The sequence below is a fragment of the Galeopterus variegatus genome, unplaced genomic scaffold, assembly GCF_000696425.1.
Source record: "Galeopterus variegatus unplaced genomic scaffold, G_variegatus-3.0.2 Scaffold3802, whole genome shotgun sequence".
Classification (NCBI taxonomy): Eukaryota; Metazoa; Chordata; class Mammalia; order Dermoptera; family Cynocephalidae; genus Galeopterus; species Galeopterus variegatus.
In genome coordinates, this window is record NW_007729913.1 from 106,350 (window position 1) to 118,299 (window position 11,950).

The 11,950-nt window shown below is 37.3% G+C and overlaps 1 protein-coding gene across 1 annotated transcript in view; it reads right to left on the reverse strand.

Moving 5' to 3' along the window:
• Positions 1–8,994: 8,994 nt before the first annotated feature.
• The window catches only part of LOC103601593 (cysteine-rich venom protein-like), a 61,552-nt gene continuing 58,596 nt past the window's right edge, over positions 8,995–11,950 (reverse strand). The window contains exon 8 of the mRNA XM_008586023.1: positions 8,995–9,119. Coding sequence (XP_008584245.1) covers positions 8,995–9,119 — 125 coding nt within the window. The remainder of the gene's footprint in view (positions 9,120–11,950) is intronic.

An 11,950-nucleotide genomic window follows, 5' to 3' on the forward strand; every position in this document is an offset into this window, starting at 1 on the left:
ATATATATATGTATCTTATTTTTAAATATCAATAACATTATAATATAGAGCTTTTTAATTAAAAACTAAACCATGTATCTTGGAATATCAGTTTTCCCTCTTTATTTTTAAAGATGGTAAAAAAAAGTCATAGAATATCTGAGTCATATGTCTAAATGTTTTAATAGAGAATCACTTAAGATTTTTATTAGAGGATTACAACCTAAAGGTATAAAAACTGCACCCCAAAACGTCAGGCATTATAGCAAAAAGGTGTTTGGGAGTATTTTGAAGTATGCAGTATAGACCAATGCTTAGAATCTCAGACCTTGAATCCACACTTCCCAACTTACTATCCCAGCTGCATGTTGACTTGACACGTGAACCTGAGTAAGTCACAAATTCTTTGACTGGTTTTGTTCTCTAAAAGATGGGGGTAATAATTACTTTGTAGGATCATAATGTTAGTGCATATGAAAGACTTATGACAAAGCCTGGGACATAGTAGGCACACAACATATGTAACTATTACCCTTATTTTTGTCATTTTTGGCTACCCACATCTGAGACTCTATTTTGAAAGAATTTTAAAGACCTTGCTTCCCACTGTGGAAACTCATATTGGGGCAGATATTTTCAATCCTCTCCTCTCCCACTTTGGCAGTTAAAACCTATGATTTTAGCTTGTTCAGTTGGATTCTCATATCTGGAACTTAGAGAATTTGGGGGCAGTTATGTAAAATGCAGATGAATTAAAAATTTGGGGGATCTTTGTGACAACAATAGTGGTGGTTTTTTAACTAGAATGTGTCTGTGATGTTCTCTGCCTGTGACATCAGCTTGCTTTTGCAGGACTTGTTTCCTGATTTTTGGGACTCTAGTTGATTTTGTGAGCTTCCTGCTATTATTTTAACAAATCCTATTTTCTCCATAGAGAAGATTTGATTTTTGCAATTTGTAACTTGAAAGAAACTTGATGATTCAGTATCCTCTCTGTACATTTCTTTAATCTCATTATTCACTCAAAACATTTATTGAGGACTTCCTAGGTATTCACAGAAAAGCTGCAACATGTATATTGCTCCTCCTTAACAAATTTAGAGAGGAGCCTAGGAAAAATACATCTACATTAGGATACCCTGACAAAACTGCTATGGATTGTAGGATCTGTCACTGAATTTAGGGTGTTTTTATAAGTCAGAATCATGAGATTGTTTATCTACAAAAACACACATTTCTGCAGAAAAAAAAGTCATTTTAAGCTAAATAAGAAATTGTCTACTAAATGTTTTCAAAAAGTTTTTTGAAACTAATAATTTTTTTCACAAACCTTTTGCATGTAGGAATAACAAATCAGCAGATATTGTCCCAGATGTAATAACTTGGTTATTTCTGTTTACGTTTGAGTTTCTATAGAGACTACCTGTCAAACCAGCATTGGATTATTCTTAAGACTTGAGTAGTCTGTGTTTACAGTGGCTTCTACCTGATACAATGCCTAACTAAGCCTAAGATTCTTTCCCTCTCAACCAGTTCAAACCCAACTTCTCAGCTACTGAAAATAAACCTCAAGTTAAATCTGCATACATAACTTTGGAGTTCGTTTGTTTGTTTGTTTATTTATTTATCTCAGCTCTAAAGATTAGGTCACTTATGACCCAACCTCCCAGGGATTAATTGACATGTATCATGAGAGACTTTGTGGCCTTAAGCTCTTGACTGTCCACGACTTCTTGATTTCTGGCTCTCTTCTGTTTTGATTTTCTTTCACTTCAGTGAAACTATCAACTGCTCCTTTGGAAAAAATGCCACTCGCTGATCAACAGCTATAGAGTCATTGCACCGAGGGCATTCTGCGAACTCCTGCTAGTTTACAGCACCTAAACTACTGCCCATCATGAACTAGCCAGCCAGTTTCATAAAATGACATCGTAAGTGATATTTTCTGATGTTGAATGTATGTGATCAACAATTTCTAAAGGATATTGTGGTTTGTGATGGCCCCGTTTGATGAGGAAACTAAGGGGTAAAGACAGGCAGCAGGAAGAAAGGAGGAAATTTACAAATATAGAATATAAAACAAGAGACTCATGTACATACAATTAATTAAAAACACTATTCCTCTTCATTTACTTTTCACCCATAAAGATCATGTTTTCCTTTGGGGGTTTTATTGCCCATTAAAGTTTCCCTGTACTCTTATTATAAACCAGATTTCATCCATGTCCAATTTTTTTTTTGGCAGCTGGCCAGTATGGGCATCCAAACCCTTAACCTTGGTGTTACAGCATGGTGCTCTAACCAAACTGAGCTATCTGGCCAGACATTGTCTGAATTTTTGAAGGAACGAGGTCAACACACTAGTTGATTTGCGCTGGTTCCCACAGTCTCTAAGGCTGGCTCTGATTGTAGGGTGAAAATTATACTAATGATCAATTTGATTATCATTTTTGGTGGTAGGATTATGGATCATTATAAATATGATTTTAATATTTTTAAATTTTCTTGAACTTCTACGTATTATTTTTACAGTAGTGAAGAAACTATAAACATTTGAAAACACTGATGGATTATAGGAACCAGCTGAGATACATGACATTGTGAAATGTGTGTTTGGCCTTGTACTGGTCTCCTGGCATACAGCTCCTAAAATTCTTAGAATTGCCTAAGAGATAAGAGTGTCTTTTCGTATACTAATGAGTTGGCTGATGGCTGGTAGCCCCAAGATAGCTTTAGGATGAGGGCTGGCCACTGCAAAGATCAAGGCCAATAATTTAATCAATCATGCCCATGTAATGAAGTCTCCATGAAAACCCAAGAGGCCTGGGTTCAGAGAGCTTCCAGATAGCTGAAGACATAAAGGTTCCTTGAAGGCAGTACACTCATGGAGGGCATGGAAGCTCCACGCCCTTTTTCCCATATCTTTTCCTATGCCTCTCTTCATCTGTATCCTTTGTAATATGCTTTTGAATAAATGAGTAAACGTAATTAAGCCTTTCCTTGCATTCTGTGATCCTCTCAGCATATCAATCGAACCTGAGGAGGCAATTGTGGAAGCCCTGACTTAACTTATAAAGAAGTTCTAGGAGCCCGGACTTGCAATTTGCATCTGAAACGGGGGCCATTTTGGGAGTTGAGCCCTCAACCTGTGAGTTCTGATCCTACCTTCAGGAATACAGTGTCAGAATTGAATTGAATTGGAGAACACCCAGCTGGTTTCTGCTTCAGAATTACTTTCTTGCTGGTGAAGAGCAATCTCCACCCTTTTGGTCATGTGTCAGAATTGAATTGAATTGGAGAACACCCAGCTGGTTTCTGCTTCAGAATTACTTTCTTGATGGTGAAGAGCAATCTCCAACCCTTTTGGTCACAAGCAATCTCCACCCTTTTGGTCATGGAAGTCAGTCTTCTGTGTTGATTGTTGCTGAGTAAGAGCATGGTGATAAATAAAATTTTGCTAGCAGTTGTCACTATTCTGTTCCACACGGTAGATAGTAGTGGTTTTACTGGGTCCTGTAGTTTCTGTGTTGCAGCTACCGTACTTTTGTTCTCTCCCAGGAGCAATCATTTTTTGTTTTTCAACTGTCTTACAGTTTCCTGCTGTGGTTACAGTGCCCCAGTGGATATGGTTGCTAACCCTTTTCCCTTTCTCTCTCATTCCAAAAATCACATTAAAATGTAAGAGAGTAGAAATATGGTTAGTATTGGCACAAATTACAAAAATTAAGATGTGCAGTAACTTCAGTACTTTAAATATTATACATCTCTTAAGCTATCTGGGTCCCACAATTTATCTCAACATTATAAGTTCTGAGAATTCTATAGGTTTTTCTGAATATTTCCTTTTACTGCACATTCAAAAGTGACAAATAAAGATGATGACTTTAATTTATTGAATTTCTAACCAATCATACAATTTAATCAATACATTAAGTGCAAGTTAATATGCCAGTAAAGAGGGTAGGGGGAAGGCTGCAAAAAATATATACCCATGATGGAGTTTGGATGTGTTGTTCCCTAAAAAACTCATGTGGAAATTTGATCTCCAATGTGGCACTGTTGGAAACTGATTGAGTCATGGGGCGGATCCCTCATGAATGGATTAATGAGTGAGTTCTCGCTCTATTAGTTCCCATGAGAGCTTGTTGTTTATAGGACCCTGGCACCTCCTCTCTCTCTCTCTCTTGCTTCCTCTCGCCATGTGATCTACTTGTACCCACCGGCTGCCTGCCTCTTTCCGCCATGAGTAGAAGCAGCCTGAGGCCTGTGCCAATTGCAGCTGTCCCAGAATCGTAAGCCAAATAAACCTCTTTTCTTTATAAATTACCCAGTCTCAGGTAGTTCTGTTATAGCAACACAAAACGGACTAAAACAACCCATCTTTCAATTTATAGACTACATATAAGATAAATGTGAGTTGGTTCCTTCCTGCCCCCTCAGAAATTTAGGCAAATTTTACTGGAATATCTAGCTTCTTTATCTGAGAATCCAGAGCACTCTCCCTGATTTCTATAAATCCCTGTCCCTTGATGCAAATATCCTTTGGAAAAAAGATGTTTAAAAATAATCACGATTTGCTTAAAAAACTTCTTATGTTGGAAATTTTCCAATATTCACAGAAATGGGGAAAACAGTTTAATGAGTCCCCATGTAACCATCTCCTAGTTTTGACAGTCTAGTTATATTTTTCCATTGCAGCTTCCTTAATATTGCTCCCAACTTTTCCTTTTTGCTGATTTTCTAAAATAGTACATTTCTGATGTCATGTCATTTATCTCATAAATACTTCACTCTGTATCTTTAATTGAGATGGGCTTGTTTTAAAAACATAGCCATGATGATATTATCACATATAACAAAACAAATAATAATTTCTTAATATTATCTAATAAGAGTCTATATTCAAGTATCCCTGTTTATCATAAAGGTGTCTTTTTATACTTTATTTGTTCAAATCAGGATATAAACAATTGGGGTTAGTGTATTAATACCGATAATTTGTAATAGCCCCCCCCCACACACACATTGATTGGTTGGAGAAATAGGTCATTGGCTTACCGAGAGGTAGATGCTCTGACACCTGTAACAGCAGCCTCGGCATCACTATCTCAGCCTTTCTTCTTCTCAAGTTATAAAAGGGGAATAGAAAAGGGATTGAGGGAGACGACTCACGGGAGCCATTTGCAGCTGTAAGCCTGGAGGGACCAACTTGTTTTCCCTCCCACTCCAAGACAAGAAAACATAGATGCAGTCTTAGAGATTGGCAGTGCATCAAAACAGGGCAGGCTGGTCCTCTCGTTCCTCAGGTGGATGTTTGTTGATCTGCAGAATCCTCAACCCACTGGTGCCATAGTGCCACCTCCAGAACAGTGAGGTGGGGATTTCTTGATAGAGTTACATACATATGCCTTGAGTATTGGGAGCACATTTGAACATAAACTTAATTCACATCTTGAGATTTCAGAAGGCAGAAGGCTTGCCAGAGAAGCCTGTGCCCTGAGGGAAAGAACAAACCATGACTCAATGGGCAAGGAAAGGAAACTGGTGTATCTCCAACACCCTCATGCCCCAGCTCCCTTAGAAGCAGAAAGTAGAACCTAAGTGCTGTCCAGAGCTCTCAGCGACAGCAACAGAAGTGAGGTAGGTGTGGTGTGGATGCCCAGGTGTCCACCAAGCAAGAAGACTGTCCATCTGGAAATCTGATTGGTGGCAAAAAGTTGGCAAAAGCCCAAGGGAGGGGCTGGCCTGGTGGCACACTGCTACAGTGCGCTGCTTGGGAGCACTCATGCCCCAGCTCCCTTAGAAGCAGAAAGTAGAACCTAAGTGCTGTCCAGAGCTCTCAGCAACAGCAACAGAAGTGAGGTAGGTGTGGTGTGGATGCCCAGGTGTCCACCAAGCAAGAGGACTGTCCATCTGGAAATCTGATTGGTGGCAAAAAGTTGGCAAAAGCCCAAGGGAGGGGCCGGCCTGGTGGCACACTGCTGCAGTGCGCCGCTTGGGAGCGTGGCGGTGGCGCTCCCGCCGAGGGTTCGGATCCCACATACAGACCGGCCGCTCACTGGCTGAGCGAGGTGAGGGCACGACACTGAGGGTTGCGATCCCGTTGCTGGTCCCGGTCCGGTACGGGCACGACACTGAGGGTTGCGATCCATTGCCGGTCATGAAAAAAGACAAAAAGGAAAAAAAAAAAAGCCCAAGGGAGACACATCTCAATAAAGGCCAACGTGATGGCAAAAGCTACAAACAACACACTGACCCAGTGTGAGCCAGAATGAAATCAGTCATGGTCAGCCTTTGCACTGCTGACACTTGGCCAGGTATGTAAGACACTTCCTGCCATTACTTCTGGCCCTTTCTCCATCCAGCACAGCAGGAAAAATAGAGCCTGTTTTAAGCTAAATCTGAGAGTGCATTTTTAAACTAGATTGGACTGAATGTTCACAACCAAATGACTGAGAAGTTATAAAAACTGACCCAAATGTTGCTAAGAGATCTGTTTCCTAGAAAGGAGATGATGACTGGAGAAAAAAATAGAGCCTTCTCTTACTGAAACTTTTTAATGAATCTGTTGCTCTTAGTCCAGTACATCATGGACTTACTTTGTCCTCACTGTGGCTTGAACTGGCTCAGTCTGTCATTGGTAGCTTCTCCCATCACGATGATCTTATGTGGACGTGTATGTGGCTTTCTTAGAGTGGTGCTCAGGTTCACCCAGAACATTTTGGGAACTTTTGCAAGCAGCATAGTTCAGCAGCAACGTGGCGGTTCAGAATGCCATACACAAGAGCCTCGCTCCTTTTTCAACCGCTCCGTGGTGTTGTATTATTCTCATATTCTGAGATTCATTTTTGTCTATGGTAATTTTTACACATGTACTTTACTTTTAAGGAAAATAAGCTAAAAAAACCCAAAACCATTAAGTAGCTTGCTGGGGGACCCCAGATGATGGGAAGCCGTGGATGAATGCCACCATCAGAGTACAAATGGAATGTATTAATTACTTTGAAAATTCTGTAGACTTCACATTAGTTAATTTAGAGGAGAAGATGACATAATTCTGCCCTAAAGCATAAAGAACATATTCAGTCAGGGATACACTGTGTATGACCAAAACCAAAATCAAAACAAAAAACCCACATTGTATGGAAAGATCCCATAATGCAAAAGATGGAGAGCAATGTATTTAATGATTATGAGTTGCTGCTATAATAAATGTGACTAGATATCATCAGCAATTTTTTTTTAAGTAAGGTGTGAGGATTCAATGCAGCTGGATAAGTTGCTAATAAATAGGTTGCCAAGTAGAAATAAAAGGCAATTAATCTTTCTTCCCTTTAAGAAAGTAACAAAACTATTCACTAAAATCTGAATTCTCATGTAAGGGGTGGTGGTAAGCTGGAAAGGTAACCTAAATGTATGAGGGTGGTTTGAGCTTATTTCCAGACAATTCCTAAATTGATACCTTTTTGTGTTTTGAAGGAATAAGGCTGTATTGAATGGGAAAGGAGGAAATATAGAATGAATGAATGTTTTGTGGACTGATGAAAGGTAAGTTCAACCCCCAAAGATGATTGGGGTGGGAGGAGACAGGGGCTTCAGTATTCACTATGGTTGGGAAACATGTCCTCTGTAGGGACTCTCTCTGCAATGTTACCTTAGCTGGGATTCATGCCTGAGTACTTGTGCTCTGCAGCCTTGAAGGCCTCTCAGAATTCATCATGGACAAGCTTAATGCAGAGAATGGCAAATACCACCTGGAGAGCAGCTAACCTTGTAATGAACCATAAGAATAAGCCTTGGATATACAGGCATATTGCCTGGACAAGGACAAAGGCAGCAGGAACTAGACATTTCTGTCAATTTCTTGAACAGGACAAGCGTTAACAAAATTGTACTATCTAAAAGCAGCCCCCTCCTCAACAATTGAATGGTATTGAACTTCTTTCCATCACTGTAAAGGGAAAGTTTGAGCTAGATTTAAATTTACTTTCTACTTAATTTTCATTTTTAATCAATTTCATTGAGCTGTAATTTAGCCATTTTGGTGTAATTTCTATGAGCTTTGACAAACAAAAAGGATTATGTAGTCACTGACACAATCGAGATATAGAACAGTTCTATCACTCTCCAAAATTTCCTCATGCCTTTTGTAATCAACTCCCACACCCACCTCTGGCCCCCAGCAACCCCTGCTCTCTTTTCTGTCCCTGTAATCTTGCCATTTGAGCTGAACTTAATTTAGAAAAGTAAACTTTTTTTTTCTTTGTATTACAAGTGCCTTGGATCAAGTCATACCCTTTATAGATTTTGAAAAGTATTTCACATTTCTCCATTCACTGTTGGCTATGTGCAGTAAGGTTAAAACAATACATAAATAAATAATGTGACTGGAAGGCATTGATTTTTACATTAATGTCGGGTACTATTTGGTAGATTCTAATAGTTAGAAATGAAGGAATATTATAAATCCCCATCCTAAAGTCAAATGAAACTCAGACACAAATTTGAGCAGATAGGAAAGTCATATTTTACTTGCAATGTTTGTAAGTGAGTTTAGCCTTCAGAGGAACCAGGCCCTTAGAATAAAGGATATAGCACTATATGGGGGGCAGAGGGGACTACCAAGTTAGTTGTTTGCTGACTATTCTCACTGGTGGAAAAACTAAATAAAGTAACCAACATTTATTTGAACATTAAGAGTTGAATTAGAAAAATAAGTTAGACTGTTTTTTATTTTCTTAAAAGTCTATGAAAACACTAAGGAAATTATAAATGAGAAAATAAAATTGATTTCATAGCATATGTCTAAAATAACTGATGTTAGATATCATAGAAATCTTGTTAAAAACTTTAAGCATCATTCCCCCAAAAGGCAAGTTTCCATTTCATTGTAGTTGTGCTTATATTTAAATCTAAATCCAGAAATACATGGAAAGCCATATTCTGTAACTACACATAACATCCTGCCTCAAAGGAGATATTATTTTATAAGCAAACAAATGCTAAGAACCAAATTTATATTATTTCATTGTCATTACACTGGCATGTAGCCTCACAAGAGTTTTTCACTTCTTCATTGTTACATTGATCTTGCAAAGTTTCACAGTTGTCACCTTTATTGTAATATCTGCAAGGGTTAGCTGAAAGAAAGCAGAATGCAAAGTTATTGCCTACTAATTACAAATACATTATTATTGCTTTAGTGAGCGTTCAAGGAGAAACGGCAAGTAGAAATTAATCTACAATGTAGCTTAAAGTATGTGTGTGTATATATATTTACATATACAGGCATATAGGCAGAGATACAGTAAATGTTCACTCGATCATCTAACATTCAAACAGAAGATGTGGTTTATAATATTTTAGGCTGTCATATTATTTTTAATAGGAAAGAAGCAAGTGATATACATATGTTGCTATCACACGTAATAATAATATTTCAAGGCATACACTAAAGTGACTCTAAAATCATACCAAACACCCACAACTTCTACATCTAAAATTGATGTTAAAAGTGAAAATAATCTAAAAAACATTTACTGTGCCTTTATTCTATGACAGGCAGTACTCTAAGTGTCTAATGTGTACAATTGATATAATCGTCTCAGCATTTCTATGCTGAATATCTATGTGGAGTTTACTATTATGATCCCTACTGTGCACATGAGAAGATTATGGCACAGCACTACTCTTCTAAATTATGTGCCCCCAAATCATATCACTAGGCAAAGGTGGAGTCAGGGTCCAAACCAAGTGGTTGGTTCCATAACTGATACTTCAAAGCTCCACTCTCATCGACCATGTTTTAGTATGCCTTTCTCGATGATTCTGAAATGCTGAAATATCATGAAAAACCTTTAGACTTTGCATAAGATGTAATCATGTACGATTTAGTTTCTGTGAGGGATATTCTATTAAAAAATGCAAATTCTTTAAAAAGTAAAAATTCATGCATGGCTTATAATTCTGAAATGCTGAAATATCATGAAAAACCTTTAGACTTTGCATAAGATGTAATCATGTACTATTTAGTTTCTGTGAGGGATATTCTATTAAGAAATGCAAATTCTTTAAAAAGTAAAAATTCATGCATGGCTTATAATATACAACTATTTGATTAATCAGAATATTCCTTAGTGATGCTGGAGAAATCAAAATACCTTTACTATATGATTTCTTCCTTATTACTACATGGTATTCATAATCTAACCAAAGAAACCCCATCTCTTGGGAAAATAAGAGACCTGAGTTCTAGTCCTGTTTGAACCATTAACAGACCATGAGGCATTGAACCATCCATCTCATCCTAATCTATCTTTGTTCCCTTACCTCTAAAATAGGAAATTAGTTTTGTATTAAGTCCCTTCAGCATTAAGGTTTTATGATTCTTTATTATAGTAGGAACTTAATTTTACTGTATGGAACCCAGTATAAAGGCCAGTTATATAATATAAATACATTATAGCATAATTAAATTCTTAATATAAGTATAATATATGGTATTTAATATACATACCACTTGTACTGTATTTAAACCATATAGTACATTAAGTTCATAATATTCTCATCCTATCTCATGTTCTTTCAACTGCACAAATTATTTCTTACTCTTTGCTCTAGGCTGCCATAACACAGATGATGCCATATTTTATCTGTTCTCCTCCTAATGCCATCTATAAGACTACAGTAGATGTTTCTTCCTCAATAACCTTCTTGTTAAAACAAAAAATTTTTGATCTGTTTTATGCCTTGATGTAATACTTCTGGACAGAATCATTTCTAAGATTTGAAAAATCAGTGCAATAATGATAAACAAGACACGAACTCTTTGTAGACTTTCAAACAGTGCCATCATAGACCTTGGGCAAAGTTAGAGACCATGAGGTATATACTAAGTGCTCACAGAATTAGGAGTTGATCCAAGGACTCAAGATCAGGAAGCACAGTGAAGAAAGAAAAGAGGGTAGTACACTATGATCTCCCTTCCCTCACCCTGGTTTTATGCCTTATACAATGAAAATGATGATAGTTTCCTCACCATCAAGTTGAATGGGTTTTAAAGATAATGCATTTAAAATCATCTTGTCCATTACAAGAGATGTACAAATATTCAGGATGGTGGTGTCACAGAAGCATGAATGTGAGCATGCGTCATCCTCACCTAAATCCCTTTATATGATCAGCCTAATAGATGTGTACTCCTCTCAGGAGGCTTCGAATAGAGGAGTTGCATCAAGAACTCTTGGGATCATGTGTACAAGTGAGAATGCTAATCTGATGTGACCAATCCGACTAACAGATGAAGTTTACAGTGAAATCAATGTCACTTCTTCATGTCATCTTACTCTCTCTGGAATTAAACTATGATCTATTAAAGTATTCTTGATTACATAATAAATACTTACTAAAGACTTAAAAGTGTTTTTAGGAAGAAGTTAGCAAGGACTAGTTTACCTAATTTTATCGCCTTAATGATAACCTTAACGTCCTGAGGGGATGGAATACCAGGTAGAAGTATGGTGAAGTCACAAGTATAGAGAAATTTACATACAGATTTATAGATAAAATAACCATTTAAAAATGAGAGATTTGTGATCTTGGGAAGCAGGCACCACAGATTTATAGATAAAATAACCATGTAAAACTGAGAGATTTGTGATCTTGGGAAGCTGGCACTGATTAGCAGAAAAAGGTGACTAGTGCAGAGACTAATGGTGACTAATGAAATGTAATGAAGATATTTTTAACCTTAAAAAATATGCTAAGGAATAAATGCCCATCTCCACAATCACAGCACGTTAGAGCAGGGTAAAATAAAAAAAAAAAAAGCAAAATAACAAATTAAAAAATACAATTTAAACAAATTTAAAAGTACTTAGATCCACAATCCATTAAGAAAATATTTTTAACTCTCATGATGTTTCATTGGTAAGATTTAAATATTTATTTCCAGTGTAGTGATCTGTTTGTC